The 16,215-nt window shown below is 40.8% G+C and overlaps 1 protein-coding gene across 1 annotated transcript in view; it reads left to right on the top strand.

Moving 5' to 3' along the window:
- The window catches only part of ERO1L (ERO1-like (S. cerevisiae)), a 54,746-nt gene that overhangs the window by 433 nt on the left and 38,098 nt on the right, over nt 1–16,215 (top strand). The window contains exons 2-4 of the mRNA XM_010834611.1: nt 1–102; nt 9,387–9,506; nt 10,311–10,394. Coding sequence (XP_010832913.1) covers nt 1–102; nt 9,387–9,506; nt 10,311–10,394 — 306 coding nt within the window. The remainder of the gene's footprint in view (nt 103–9,386; nt 9,507–10,310; nt 10,395–16,215) is intronic.

The raw sequence follows: 16,215 nt of genomic DNA, 5'->3' as shown, positions 1-16,215 counted from the left end.
TGGGGCTTCCTGATCGGCTTCTTGGTTGCCGTGGGGTTGCTGGGCTTGGGCCACGGCGAGCAGCAGCCCTCAGAGACGGCGGCGCAGAGGTGCTTCTGCCAGGTAAGGGTTATGCGCGGCGGGGCTGCAGGTCCCGGGACCCCTGGCTGCGCCTTGGGCTGCGCCCCGCGCGCCCGGGCAGGTGGGGCGCGGGAAGTGTGTCTTTATTTCTCCACCCTTCCGGGAGAAGCCCCTTGTGCTTTTGCTCCCTGGCCGGGGCTGGGTCCTCTGCAGCTCTCCTGGGTTGGTGTGAGCAGGTCCCCCACCCGAAGACCCTGAACCGATGTCAGGGCGCCCTCCCGCGCTTCTGATCAGGCTTGGGGCGAGAGGTATGGGTACACCGTTGTCTGTTTCTACCTAGTTGGTTTGTGCACACACTATTTATTATTTTCACAGAACACACACACACACACACACACAGTTTGTTATTTTCACAGAACCTGGGTCTTTTTAACTTCCAATTTGGCTTGGAACAGCGTGGGCTGTGCCTCTGCTGGGTCCCTTCTCCACCCTTTCTGGTCAGGACAGACTTTTGAAGGGGGCTGCCCTCAGATGGCTTCGTGTGGCTTTTCAGTGTCTTAAGCTCAACTGCCTGGTGTCTTTGGGGCCGCGGTTGCCCTGTGTCCTTTCCTTTTCCTGAGTGTAGTGGAACTCTTTAACCGCGGCATCCGTATTGCTGGTCCCAATTGGGAGACCGGTCCTCAGTGTACAAGTTTGATTACAAGCTTATTATAATTATTTCCTTCGGTTAGTAAGACATGTGGATTCCTTGAGCAAAATATTTAAAGAAACGTACAGGTTTTTGGCATCCACGAGATGTGATATTTTAATGTCATTAAAAGTCACCTTTTGGTTGATTTCTGTTGATAAAAACGACATTTTATATAACATTGAGGGATGGGGTATCCAAATTGTTCCTTTTAAGTAGATTTTACTGTTAACTTACTTAGTTCCGTTATGGTCATGGAACCTTCCGTAATGGAAGGGATGGGGGTGAGAAGAGGAGGAAGAGGATGGTAACAAATAAACATGAAGAGAAAAATGGAGACAAACATATCGACATCTATGTATCGACCAAATCAGAAGGAGAGATAAAATTTTAAAAGTGGAGAAAGGAAAGGGAAGGTGCAAATGATCCATTCAGCAAACATTTATAAACACAACGTAAATTGATCTGAGAATTTGTAATACAGAAATACAGTGGCATAATTCTCACCCTGAAGAGCTCACAGTTTAGTAAATCATGTTCTTTGGGGCTTGAGGAGAGGCGGGGATCCTCAGTATTCTTTTTTTGTTTTAGTTAATAAATATTGCTGCTGCTGTTAAGTCGCTTCAGTCTTGTCCGACTCTGTGTGACCCCATAGACGGCAGCCCACCAGGCTCTGCCGTCCCTGGGATTCTCCAGGCAATACACTGGAGTGGGTTGCCATTTCCTTCTCCAATGCATGAAAGTGAAAAGGGAAAGTGAAGTCGCTCAGTCCTGTCCGACCTTTGCGACCCCATGGACTGCAGCCTACCAGGCTCCTCTGTCCATGCTGGAAACTAAAAAAGCAAATTTTCACCTAAGGTTTGGCAATAAAAGTTCAAATCTTCTCTGGTTCTATTAGCATTGGCCACAGAGTCCTTTTGATTCTTTTTTTTGTTGCTAGTTGTAGCCCTATCTTCCTTCCTGTTGCCTGTCCTTACCACTTCTGCCTTGAGTTACCACACCATCACTCCTCACCACTGCTGCGTGGGCGCCTGGCTTGTTGTACATGAGGGTTCTGATTTGACCCAGGGCAGCATGTATTTAGGGCTTCTGTGGTAGCTCAGGGGTGAAAGAATCCTCCTGCAATGCAGGAGACACAGGTGATCCCTGGGTTGAAGATCCCCTGGAGGAGGGCATGGCCACCCACTCTAGTATTCTTGCCTGGAGAATCCTGTGGATGAAGGAGCCTGGCGGGCTACAATCATAGGGTTGCAGAGAATTGGACACACTAAAGCAACTTAGCAGCAGCATGTAGTTATTGGACCTCAGAAAACCAATGAAGTATGTGCAAAGCTCTACAAATAATTGGACTGAATTCAACAGGCATTTATTGAGGCCTAATGTGAACAGACTTTGAGAGATCAAAAAGTTAATTAGAAAATTACAATTTAGTATCAATTCTTGCCACTCCAGAATACACAGACTGATACATAATTCAGTTCAATTCAGTTCAGTCCTTCAGTTGTGTCTGAGTCTTTGCAACCCCATGAATCGCAGCACGCCAGGCCTCCCTGTCCATCGCCAACTCCCGGAGTTCACTCAGACTCACGTCCATCGAGTCGGTGATGCCATCCAGCCATCTCATCCTCTGTCGTCCCCTTCTCCTCCTGCCCCCAATCCCTCCCAGCATCAGGGTCTTTTCCAATGAGTCAACTCTTCGCATGAGGTGCATAATTGGTGCTTAGCAAATATGTGAATGCTACACTAGCTGAAGTATATTCTTAATTAAAAATGGGTTGATAGCTCCCAATGCATTTCCCCCCCCCCCAGTGAATCTTTAAACTTAGTTATTGCATATGCCTGTTAGTTGATATCACATCCTAGTAAAACCATTTTCACTGTATGTTATAAGTTCTTTTGAGAATAGTGCTTCGGTTTAGTTGCCCACAATTAGTGACCAGTTGTCTGGAAGTTATGAGTCTCCCTTGTACATTCCTCATCCCCCTCGTAACTGCCACTCGTATCATTATGTTAAAAGATGTTAAAAAATTTTTTTCTTACACAGAAAATTGGCTTTTTTTTAAACCTTTTGGTATACAAGTCAGTGAAGTCTAACACATGAACAGTTTCGTGTAAAAATCCTGTAAATAAGGACTCACCCTTCCTTTAAATTAAAATAGTATTGTAGCAGGTATGGGCTTGAAGTAAGTGAAGATTTTTCAGAGTTTATTTCTTTTCGACAATTATTTTCTCATTATGCACCATTAGAGAGAATGAATATAACTGAACATTAGTCCCAATTCATAGAATCCCAGGATGCATTTTAAAGAAATCATCTCAAGAAGAGATATTGAAGCCAGGTATGGAGGCAGTATGGACACCTTTTTCAGTGAAATTAATTAGAAATGTGTTTGTAAACTTTTATACTCAGAATGTTTTGTCACTCAGTATAGTTAGTGCTAATAAACACTCAGGTCCACTTCTTTGAATTCAGTAAATCTCCATCAGCCTAATGAAAGGGGAATAGTTTGGATAATCCAAAATGGCTACGTCAGAAGTGGATTATTTCTTGCTTGGGACGCACTGTGGATAGACTCTATGTATATGTATTTTACCTGTCTGGGTGTCTTGTTCAGGTCAATTTAAAAAAGTTTGTGTTAGTCAGAGTGGCAGGACAATGGAAAAGACACTTGAAAATATGTTGGGTAGTGGGTGGAAATAAGCCCAGGATTAAAAGTTAATCAGAGGGATCTTTGAAACAGGTTATATTGGAGAGATGTCATTGGCTCCGAATGCCACCTGCATTCCAGCGTTTTCTGAACGAAGCATGTGGCAAAGTGTGTTTCATGTTGGTTGCTATGCTTTGGGTCATTTAACAATGATTCTAGTTATAGCAAGACCAAGACTTTAAAGCAGAAATTGCTCTTAGTGTTTTATGTCCTTAGAAAATTGCCTACTACCCAGGATAGAGTCTTTTTGGTGCGTCTACGCTTTCTTTTGACAGAGTTGTTCCAGTCTGCTCTGTCAACGAATGAATGTGTGTGTGTTTGTGTGTATGTTTTAATGGTCACAAAACTCAGTAACATTAAGTGCAACTAAAGTTCTTTGCCAAGTAAAGCACATTTTGAGCACTTTAAAAGCTGTTTCATTCAAGTATGAGGAGTATACTCTTACAGTGCTTTGCAAAAAAAATAATAGTCTATGGTAGGACTGGAAGTTTTTAGGACACAAGAAAACTCTTTAGGAAAAAAAACTATTTTGATAGTGTTTTTTATTTTGTCTTTTGTTGCAAAGTAAAGGATACCTGTATCCAAAAACTTGAGAACAAGCAGACCAGTGTTATTTTCGTTTCCCTTGCCTTTTATATTTTGGAATTTGGTTCAAACCAATCAGAGTCAATGGAGAAAGTAATGGAGTTAACTTTTGATTGTCGGTTCTGTGGGCTACAGATGTAAAATTTTTGGAGAATTTTAACTGCAAACTTGGCTTTTTTTTTTTTTTTTTAAATCTTGTTCATTAAAAAAACAATGTTGTAGGGTGCTTTAGGGGAATAGTTAAGATCCCTATCACTGGAAACACTTAAGCAGTGGTAGAGCAATAAACTGTGGAAAATTCTGAAAGAGATGGGAATACCAGACCACCTGACCTGCCTCTTGAGAAATCTGTATGCAGGTCAGGAAGCAACAGTTAGAACTGGACATGGAACAGAGTGGTTCCAAACAGGAAAAGGAGTACGTCAAGGCTGTATATTGTCACCCTGCTTATTTAACTTATATGCAGAGTACATCATGAGAAACTCTGGGCTGGAGGAAACACAAGCTGGAATCAAGATTGCTGGGAGAAATATCAATAAACTCAGATATGCAGATGACACCACCCTTATGGCAGAAAGTGAAGAGGAACTCAAAAGCCTCTTGATGAAAGTGAAAGTGGAGAGTGAAAAAGTTGGCTTAAAGCTCAACATTCAGAAAATGAAGATCATGGCATCCGGTCTCATCACTTCATGGGAAATAGATGGGGAAACAGTGGAAACAGTGTCAGACTTTATTTTTGGGGGCTCCAAAATCACTGCAGATGGTGACTGCAGCCATGAAATTAAAAGACGCTTACTCCTTGGAAGAAAAGTTATGACCAACCTAGATAGCGTATTCAAAAGCAGAGACATTACTTTGCCAACAAAGGTTCGTCTAGTCAAGGCTATGGTTTTTCCAGTGGTCATGTATGGATGTGAGAGTTGGACTGTGAAGAAGGCTGAGCGCTGAAGAATTGATGCTTTTGAACTGTGGTGTTGGAGAAGACGCTTGAGAGTCCCTTGGACTGCAAGGAGATCCAACCAGTCTGATTCTGAAGGAGATCAGCCCTGGGATTTCTTTGGAAGGAATGATGCTAAAGCTGAAACTCCAGTACTTTGGCCACCTCATGCGAAGAGTTGACTCATTTGAAAGGGCTCTGATGCTGGGAGGGACTGGGGGCAGGAGGAAAAGGGGACGACAGAGGATGAGATGGCTGGATGGCATCACTGACTTGATGGACGTGAGTCTGAGTGAACTCCAGGAGTTGGTGATGGACAGGGAGGCCTGGCATGCTGCGATTCACAGGGTCGCAAAGAGTCGGACACGACTGAGTGACTGAACTGAACTGAGGGTAATAATAATGATCAGCATTTACTGGGCTTTACTCTAGGTCATTTTATCCTGATATGAACTCTTTGAGATGAGAGCTATTATTCTGTTGGGTTCGCCAAAAAGTTCATTCAGGTTTTTCCATAGTTTCTTATGGAAAAATTCCAACAAACTTTTTGACTGCCTCAGTATTTTTGTACTCAGATAGGCAATTGAAAGTGTTAGTCACTCAGTTGTGTCCGACTCTTTGCTACCCCATGGACTGTAGTTCGCCAGGCTCCTCTGTCCATGGGATTGTCCTGGCAAGAAAATTGGAATGGGTTGCCATTTCCTCCTTCAGCGGATCTTCCTGACCCGGGAATCAAACCCTCGTCTCCTGAGTATCCTGCATTGCAGGTGAACTCTTTACTGCTGAGCCATTAGGTTGAAAAGCATGGGGAATGTCAACAACTAAGAAGTATCAGGGATGAGACTCAACCCTAGAAGGCCTAACTCCAGAGCCTGCCTGCTAACCCTGTTGTTACACACTGCCTCCCCTCGAGGGTGGGAGAAGGGGATTGCTGGGTTGCTTGGAAGAAAGCAATGTAAGGCCTTCAAAGGCTTCCCTACTCTTAAAAGACCAGGATTGAATAGTGTTAGGCCTACTTCGGTCCATATAGCTACCACCCCTCAGCAAGGGCCTTTCCATTGCTTCCTATTCATTTGGCCTCCTGCCCCGCCAAGGCTGATTATTACCTGAAGCCCAGAGCAGCAAGCTGCACATTTTGGCATTCATCAGTCACTTGTGTGTGTTGTGGGAGCAGGTAGGGGAGTGCATTTTTTTAAAAATTCAAATTCTTATGGTAGGGCCACAGTTCTGTTTCACTTTGGGAGATATGATAGTGGTTACTTATGCCCCCATAGCACATTCTGAAGGACAGCACCAAGCCATCCTTCTTATATATCAGCACCCATCTTTTGGTCTTAGTTTAGGTAATAGGACTCTGCTTCATTTTCAAGGTTCTGCTCTGGGTCCATTAACTGGAATTCTACCTTAGACTTTTCCTGAGACTGTTCTGGTAACATACATGGTTCTTTAATTTCTAGAACTGGGTCTGGTATCATACCTGCTAGACTTCCTTCCAGGGATCAGGTTCTGCTGCCTGTTGGCAAGCTTCTCCGAACAGTCAGATGGTTTGGATTTCCAAGTATCTTCCTGCCTCTCCTTTGCTGGACTCCTCCATCCAGTGAAGCTCCTGTCACCCCTGTTCCACCTCCTTAGCTGCCCTTCGAGCTGAATTGTAGTTGATAATACCTCCCACTTAATATCTAAGGTAAGGGGCAGAAGATTTCTGAATCGACCATTGTCCTGCTTTCTCTTCTCAGTGGCCTCTAGGCTATAATCCACCTCTGCTTTGGAGGTATCATGTATTTCTTTCTGGTTTGGAGCTTCTTATCACTTTCTTTGTAATTAGGATGTGATCAGCAGAATATTGGACCCAGAGATTTGTTTCTTTGCTGCTTGCTTTCATTCTCCCGTGTGTGCCTTTCTGTCCTTTGACCTGGCATGGCCTGGGGCACTCACCTCCAGTATAGGTGACATGAAAGTGCCTACTTACAATTAGGCAGCGCGGTGCTGGGCTCCGGTGAATCAGTGACAGTGGACAGCTTTCATTCATTTATTCACCAATCCAAACCAAAAAAATCGTTGAGCATCTGCTGTGTGCTTTCTAGAAGTACAGTGCTCAGTCCCAGGCATACAAAAATGAACAAACATGAATTTGCTCTCAGGGTTCTTAACTCTAGTGAGAGGGAGTGAAATATAGATACATTCAGTACAGTGAGGTCATTCTTGTGTAGGAGTATGTGGAGTGTGGTGGGAGCTCTTGGGAGAGACAGTTAACCCAGCTCGGGGTGAGTGGTACCTTAGGGGAGCTTCCCAAAAGAGAGGAGGATAGTTTTTTGCCTTAAAAATGAATTCCTCAGGGGGAGAAATGGATTGCCTCAAACCCTTCTTCTTCAGTCTGTTTGTGTTTTTTCTTCTGTGATTTAATGTGACTCTCTGTCCCCTGTCCCTTTGGCCTTTGCAGCCTTTGGGCGTATTATTCTTTGTGTAATAATTTGTATCCAAGGGGAGAAACAGTAGCTTATTTTATGTTCTTAGAAGTTTTGCCTTGAAAGCACAAAAAGAAAGAGGCATGAAAAATCAAATCATCTATGTTAGAAGCACTTTGGGCTTCCTTCATGGTGGTAAAAAATCTGCCTGCAATGCAGGAGACCCAGGTTCAATCCCTGGGTCCGGAAGATCCTCTGGAGAAGGGAATGGCAACCCACTCCAGTATTCTTGCCTGGAGAATTCCATGGATAGAGGAGCCTGGCAGTCTACAGTCCATGGAGCTACAAAGAGTTGGACACGACTGAGCAACTTAGACACACACGCACAGAAGCACTTTTGTTTTGTTGGTACCCAGAATTAGGACTCTAAGATTATTGTAAGATTATTGTATACTGAGAAAATTTTTAGCAGGAAACAAGGACACATTTGCATATGAAATGAAAATAGTTATTACAGTGACAAAATATGCAGCTCAGATTTCTAGAAACTGAATTCTTTAGTCCAAAACAAATAAGACTAGGCAAATTGGATAAAAAACAAACAAACAAACAACTTATCTCTTGAATATTGCTCTCATCATTCCGAGTATTCTTATTTCTTAGGTGAAAATTTCTCTTACTGTTTTGTGATGTTTTAAAATTAAAAGATAGTGTAGGATTTTACATATTCCAAAAGGAGAACACCTAAATTCAGTATTTCAATGAATTATTCTTTATTTGCTTCCTTACCAATAGACTTTTAAGTTATTATTTTATTGGCAATACATCTCCCAGAAATATAATCCAAAGTAGTTTATAATGCAGATATTCAGGCCAAAGTCTAAGGATCTCTTTTCTGCAGCATGCTGTATATTAAAAAAAATTTTTAAGTTACTTAAAAAGCCATAATGTGTTTTTTACTTATTTAAGGCAATGCTTAATTAATTCTGTTAGACGTTTGCCTAATCCCAAATAAATATCTCAGAATTTTACCTTCACAATTGATAACATTGTCTGATTATAATATGTTTTCCCACTGCATATGATTATAATATGATTTAATAATTTGATTTCTTAAATACAATTAGGACATTGGTTTTAAACATTTGAAGATCAGGATTGGCTTTGTGGGTTAATTTGCCATCTCAGTGTTGCTGATGATAAGTAATTTTTAGCATTATTTCAAATCTATAAAATTTATCAAGGCCAATATTTGAGGGTTGTTATATCCTTAAAACAAATTATTGTTTCACTTATAAATTCAGTATCACTTCTTACATTCACCAACCTTGTCTGTGACCTACACATCCTGTTGGAAACTAAAAGGAAAGACAGAGACAACTGAATTATAGGAATACTGGGTCTCAAAGAATTCAAGGGTGGTAATGCCTTCAGGAAAGATGGTAGAAGTGGGAGCAGGCAACCTCTAGGGAATTCAGCTAGCATATGTTCTCCATCTTCTACTTCTGCTTCTTCTGATTCTTCTGTAGAATCTCTCCTCTCTCTGCCAGCTAGCTGGCTTATGTGTTCCTCAGTTCACGTGATGGAACATGGTCTGAGTTTACTTCTTTAGTGACATGGGGAGACATCGCTCCTTCTTAGCCTCAATTCCAGGGTCCTGGAGTGGAGACAATGACTCGTTTTGGATTAGAAGCCCACCCCCGGTCAGTCTGGAGGGTGGGGTGGGGATACTGAGTGGCTGCAGGGAACCACCTCTTTGGGAATATGTGTATCATTTTGAGCTCAGTACACCCTCCCTACAAATGGTATCCACTGCATTCCTATAGCTATATAGTAAGAGCAATAGCCTACTCAATTAGGCCATCTCCCAGCTCAGAAAATTATATGGAGGCAAGAGGCTAGGGGCTGGTTGAGTAAAGGGCTCTTTTATCATAACCATGTGAGGAAAAAACTCTGTTGCGTCTATGATATTTTGATATAATACTCCATTTTCTTTGTAACAGGTTAGTGGTTACTTGGATGATTGTACCTGTGATGTTGAAACCATTGATAAATTTAATAACTACAGGCTTTTCCCAAGACTTCAAAAACTCCTGGAAAGTGACTACTTTAGATATTACAAGGTATTTAAAAATTTGTGGGGTGGTGTAGGAATACTTAAAGCTTAAATGGATAATTACATTTTCTTAGGAATCACTGACCTTCAAAATTGTGTTTATTATTTAAAATTGAGCAAGGCTATATTAGGAAAACACAGTTCATAAGAATGAACCATATGGTTCTGAAATGACCCATTGAATACTTTTAATTTCAAAAACTGAGTTTTGAACTCTAGTGTTGGAATCTAGCTGGTTAAATTGAAGTCTGAACAGAAACTATTATATTGTTATCGAAGTCATGAGTTGTTCATAACATTCCAAAACATCAGATTTGCTCCAATTAATTTAAAAAAAGAAGTATTTTTAAGAAGCATGACTTTATTCTGACCAGTATTATTTTAACAAGTAACTTGTGATGTTTTATCTTGAGATATCTGTTGAAAGAGTATAGAAAACCTGGTCATTGGACTCTGCAGTACACTCTGTGTTCACAATTGTCTGTTAGCTATTACTTTCATTGAAAGGCTTCGAGTTGAAAAAAAAAAAAAGACTAAGTTGAGCAGTGATGACATGAACTACTTTGGCTCCCAGTTGCCATCTGTTCAGGAACTGTTTAGTAGCATATTTTGTCTTTATGACCAAGTCTACCAATTTGCTTAGACCAGCTACGTGTTTATACCATCACTGAAACTTGACAACTGGTAAATGGATGAAGTAGAATAATTGCAACTGATAACATGACCAGGTTATAGTATCATAATTCAACATCTGTCTGTTACAATCTTGAGATTCTTATTTTTATAACTTTTCTCTAATTTTATTTTGCAGGTAAACCTGAAAAGGCCATGTCCTTTCTGGAATGATATCAACCAGTGTGGAAGAAGGGATTGTGCCGTCAAGCCTTGTCACTCAGTAAGAACAGTCTATACATTTAAGAACTGTCACGTTTTTGGAATAATTGCAATTTTTGAAAGGGTCCAATATAACTAAAATAATATTTGAATCCTTAGGTTAAATATCAGTTCAGTTCAGTTCACTCAGTCGTGTCTGACTCTTTGCGACCCCATGAATCGCAGCACGCCAGGCCTCCCTGTCCATCACCAACTCCTGGAGTTCACTCAGACTCACGTCCATCGAGTCAGTGATGCCATCCAGCCATCTCTTCCTCTGTCATCCCCTTCTCCTCCTGCCCCCAGTACCTCCCAGCATCAGAGTCTTTTCCAATGAGTCAGCTCTTCGCATGAGGTGGCCAAAGTATTGGAGTTTCAGCTTTAGCATCAGTCCTCCAATGAACACCCAGGACTGATCTCCTTTAGAATGGACTGGTTGGATCTCCTTGCCGTCCAAGGGACTCTCAAGAGTCTTCTCTAACACCACAGTTCAAAACCATCAATTCTTCAGCTCTCAGCTTTCTTCACAGTCCAACTCTCACATCCATACATGACCACTGGAAAAACCATAGCCTTGACTAGACGGACCTTTGTTGGCAAAGTAATGTCTCTGCTTTTCAATATGCTGTCTAGGTTGGTCATAACTTTCCTTCCAAGGAGTAAGCATCTTTTAATTTCATGGCTGCAGTCACCATATAACGTTGTTTAAAATCAACATACTAAAACTCTAAACTTATGACTATAAAGCCTATTTTGAATTGTTCTGTCTTCACAATAGTAGAATTTAGATTTTATGGGTAATACAATCTCTTGATTTATTACTGAGAGTAGTAAAAGCTATTGCTCTTTGGTGTGATATTTTTATTTATTTTTTATTGGCTGTACTGGGCATTGGTTGCTGTGCAGACTTTCTCTCGTTGCAGCAAGTGGAAGCTCCTTTCACTGCGGCACACAGTCCTCTCGTGGTGGTGGCTTCCCGTTGTGGAGCACAGGCTCTCGGCGTACTAGTTCCGTAGTTGCAGAACTCAGGCTCAGTAGTTGAGGCTCGTGGGCTCTATAACTCAGTAGTTGGAGTACACAGGTTAGCTGCTCCATGGCCTGTGGGATCTTCTCAGACCAAGAATCGAACCCCTGTCTCCTGTGTTAGCAAGTAGATTCTTAACCAGTGGACCACCAGGGAAGTCCCTTTTGGTTTATTATTTGTTTTTCTTATGTCTTAACTAAAGTTATGTATGTAGTATTAAAAAAGTGAAATTTATTGAGGTACAAATGCAGTCTTTCCCCTTTTCTGAGGATGTATTCATTTTCCTCCTTGGCAGGGATTTGAACAAAACCACTGGCTTTGCTTAGGAGTTCTGAGAGCATTAAAATTTGAAATATTCTACTCTGAAAGCAGAGAATTTTATCCTTTTCAATGAAAGCATTTTTTTTCCTTTAAAAGTACGTATTTTTATTTTACTTTCTTTTATTGAGATAAAATATATATAACATAAAATTTACCATTTTATTTTAGCCATTTCTAAGTGCACAGTTCATTGGCATTAAATACACTCACCCTGTTATACAGCCATCACCACCATCCATCTCTAGAACTTTTTCATCTTTCTAAACTGAAACTTCATGCTCATTAAACAATAAATTCCTATTCCTCCCTCCCTTCAGCCATGGGAAGTCACTATTTTACTTTCCTTCTCCATGGATTTGACTACTCTAGGTACTTCATATATAAGGGGAATCTTTATAATATTTGTTCTTTTGTGTCTGGCTTATCTCACTTAGCATATTTTCCAGGTTATCTATATTGGAGCATGAACTAGATTTTTATCTCTTTTAAAGACTGAATAATATTCCACTGTATGTGTGTACTACATTTGGTTTATTCATTCACCTGTTGATTGACTTTTGGGTTATTTTCACCTTCTGGCTCTTGTGAATAATACTGCTATGAACATGGATGTACAAATTATGTTTGAATCTCTACTTTCAGTTCTTTGGGGTATATACCTAGAAATAGAATTTCTGGATCATTTGGTAATTCTTAGTTCAATTATTTGAGCAACACCATTCTATCTTCTGAATTTGGCAATAAGGAGTTCATGATCTGAGCCACAGGCAGTTCTTGGTTTTGTTTTTGTTGACTGTATAGAACTTCTCCATCTTTGGCTGCAAAGAATATAATCAATCTGATTTTGATATTGACCCTCTGGTGATGTCCATATTTAGAGTATTCTCTTGTGTTGTTGGAAGAGGGTGTTTGCTATGACCAGTGTGTTCTCTTAGCAAAACTCTGTTAGCCTTTGCCCTGCTTCATTTTGTACTCCAAGGCCAAATTTGCCTGTTACTCCAGGTATCTGTTGACTTCCTACTTTTGCATTTCAGTCCCCTAGAATAAAAAGGACATCTTTCTTGGGTGTTAGTTCTAGAAGGTCTTATAGGTCTTCATAGAACTGTCAACTTCAGCTTCTTCAGCATTACTGGTTGGGGCAGAGACTTGGATTACTGTGATATTGAATGACTTGCCTTGAAAACAAACAGAGATCATTCTGTCTCTTTTGAGATTGCATCCAAGTACTGCATTTCGGACTCTTGTTGACTGAGGGCTACTCCATTTCTTCTAAGGGATTCTTGCCCACAGTAGTAGATATAACAAAGGTCCGTCTAGTCAAAGCTATGGTTTTCCTGGTAGTTACATATGGATGTGAGAGTTGGACTGTAAAGAAAGCTGAGAGCTGAAGAATTGATGCTTTTGAACTGTGGTGTTGGATAAGACTCTTGAGAGTCCTTTGGAATGCAAGGAGATCCAACCAGTCAATCCTAAAGGAAATCAGTCCTGAATATTCATTAGAAGGACTGATGCTGAAGCTGAAACGCCAATACTTTGGCCACCTGATGCGAAGAGCCGACTCATTGGAAAAGACCCTGATGCTGGGAAAGATTGAAGGCAGGAGGAGAAGGGATCGACAGAGGATGAGATGGTTGGATGGCATCACCAACATGTTGGACATGAGTTTGAGTGGGCTCTGGGAGTTGGTGATGGACAAGGAGGCCTGGTGTGCTTTAGTCTAGGGATCGCAAAGAGTTGGACACTACTAAGCGACTGGACTGAACTGATGCTGTCTTCTACACTGACTGTACCATTTTACTTCCTCACTTGCAGTGTACAAGGGTTCCAGTTTCTCCACATCTTTGCTAACACAGGGGTTTCCCTGATGGCTCAGACATTAAAGAGTCTGCCTGCAGTGCAGGAGACCCAGGTTCGATCCCTGGGTCGGGAAGATCTCCTGGAGAAGGAAATGGCAACCCACTCCAGTATTCTTGCCTGGAAAATGCCATGAATGGAAGAGCCTGGCAGGCTATAGTCCATGGGGTCGCAAAGAGTCAGACATGACTGAATGACTTCACTAAAATTGCTAACACTTGCTGTTTTCTGTGTTTTTTTGTTTGTTTGTTTGTTTTTTGGGTTTTTTTTTGATAATAGCCATCCTAATGGGTGTAAAGTGATAGTGTTGTTTGAGCAGCTTATTTGTATACATGTAAATATTGCTACATATACGTGTCTAGTATGAGGAATAAGGCAAGTGTAAAGTGTTATTTATGAGTATTTTATCATTAGCTGAACGAAAAGCAAGTTTTTAGTTATTTTAAACATGAGCATATCATTAAAATGATATCAATTTAAATATTTCATTTTATTTCACTAATTCTAGGTATTTATATTTAGTAATAGGAAAAGTATTTGAGGAAATTCACATTTACCAAGTACTTTTTTTATATGGCTTTTTAAAATGCTAAAACTATGGTGGATTCTTATTAAAGACATTTAATTGCACTTGCACATTAAATGGGCTACTAACATTAGTCAGAACAAGCAGTTTGGCAATTATTGCAAATTTGAATCTCATCTTGCAACAGCGTTACTTGTAATTATTTTAACACAGTGTAGAACTAGGGGTTGCCACCTTCAGAAGAAGATTGGAGAGGGCAGGACAGCCTGAGAGACACGTCGTATAAAGGAATAGCTTATTGATTCCCAGGTTGACAGACTGACAGATGAAATCCATTTCACTGTAAATCCTAGAGAAAACAGCCAAGTGTAGCATTTAAGAAGCTAAACCTTAAGATGTTTATTATCTGACTTGAGCCCACAGAAATACTAAAATAAAATAATTCGGTGAAAGCTACCAATTTGTGCTGAGAGACTGAGAGAACCTACTTATTTCACCTTCTGTAGAACTGGAGTCAAGTGCCTTTCATGCCAATACCCTCCCCCCTCTTTTTTTTCTTGACCTGGGTTCTTGATGGAGAGAAGTCTTTTTTTTTTTTTTTAAAGATATTTGGGCTTCCTTGGTGGTGCAGTGGTAGAGTCTGCCTGCCAATGCAGGAGATGTAGGTTCTATCCCTGGCTTGGGAAGTTCCCCTTGAGAAGGAAATGGCAACCCACTCCAGTATTCTTGCCTGGGAAATCCCATGGACAGAGAAGCCTGGTGGGCTACAGTCCATGGAATAGCAAAAGAGTTGGATATGACTTAGCAACTAAACAACAACAACAACAGAAAATATTTATTCACTCCATAAATATTCTTATATTTTAGTGTAGCAGAGGAGTGCCATAATTAGACCGAAGACTCAGAAAGATTATTGGTAGTATTGTGGAGAGTAGGGAGCGAAAGATGAGATGGAGTGGAGACTGGTGAAGGACTAGCAATTAGCAATTGAATGTAATTTTATTCAATAATGAATATTTTTGAGAGTCTACTATGTACCTGGACCTGGGCAAGTAAGATGAGCACTTGTCATGACGAAGTACTGGAAGAGAAACACTAAGTGATCATTTCAATACATCTAGGATAACCCAATAATAGATATGCCGAAGGTGTACACACAAGGAGCAGAGGAAAGGGAGGGTAGAGGAGAGAGACACCAAGGAGCTCCACTCCAAATGACAACAAGGGAATGAGCCATTTTAATTCCTCTTAGGACAAGCCTGGTCTCAGTTCTAATAGTTCCTGAGTAGGGCAGTCTATCACAACTAAAGAGTGATTAGAAATAATTTCAAATACTTTGAAATACTTGCTTCAGCCTAAATAATCAGCTGTCCCATCTAGCATTTTATATTGTACATTACTGAAATCTTGACATCTCACTATTATATTCTTTTTTTTTTTTTTCCTCTAATTTTATTTTATTTTTAAACTTTACATAATTGTATTAGTTTTGCCAAATATCAAAATGAATCCGCCACAGGTATACATGTGTTCCCCATCCCGAACCCTCCTCCCTCCTCCCTCCCCATACCATCCCTCTGGGCCGTCCCAGTACACCAGCCCCAAGCATCCAGCGTCATGCATCGAACCTGGACTGGCAACTCGTTTCCTACATGATATTTTACATGTTTCATTGCCATTCTCCCAAATCTTCCCACCCTCTCCCTCTCCCACAGAGTCCATAAGACTGTTCAATACATCAGTGTCTCTTTTGCTGTCTCGTACACCGGGTTATTGTTACCATCTTTCTAAATTCCATATATATGCGTTAGTATACTGTATTTATGTTTTTCCTTCTGGCTTACTTCACTCTGTATAATAGGCTCCAGTTTTATCCACCTCATCAGAACTGATTCAAATGTATTCTTTTTAATGGCTGAGTAATACTCCATTGTGTATATGTACCACAGCTTTCTTATCCATTCATCTGCTGATGGACATCTAGGTTGCTTCCATGTCTTGGCTATTATAAACAGTGCTGCGATGAACACTGGGGTACACGTGTCTCTTTCCCTTCTGGTTTCCTCAGTGTGTATGCCCAGCAGTGGGATTGCTGGATCATAAGGCAGTTCTATTTCC

Source organism: Bison bison, unplaced genomic scaffold, assembly GCF_000754665.1.
Source record: "Bison bison bison isolate TAMUID 2011002044 unplaced genomic scaffold, Bison_UMD1.0 scf7180017864034, whole genome shotgun sequence".
In the NCBI taxonomy this organism is placed as follows: domain Eukaryota; kingdom Metazoa; phylum Chordata; class Mammalia; order Artiodactyla; family Bovidae; genus Bison; species Bison bison.
The sequence above is the reverse complement of the archived record's forward strand: the minus strand, read 5'-3'. Positions and strand labels throughout refer to the sequence as shown.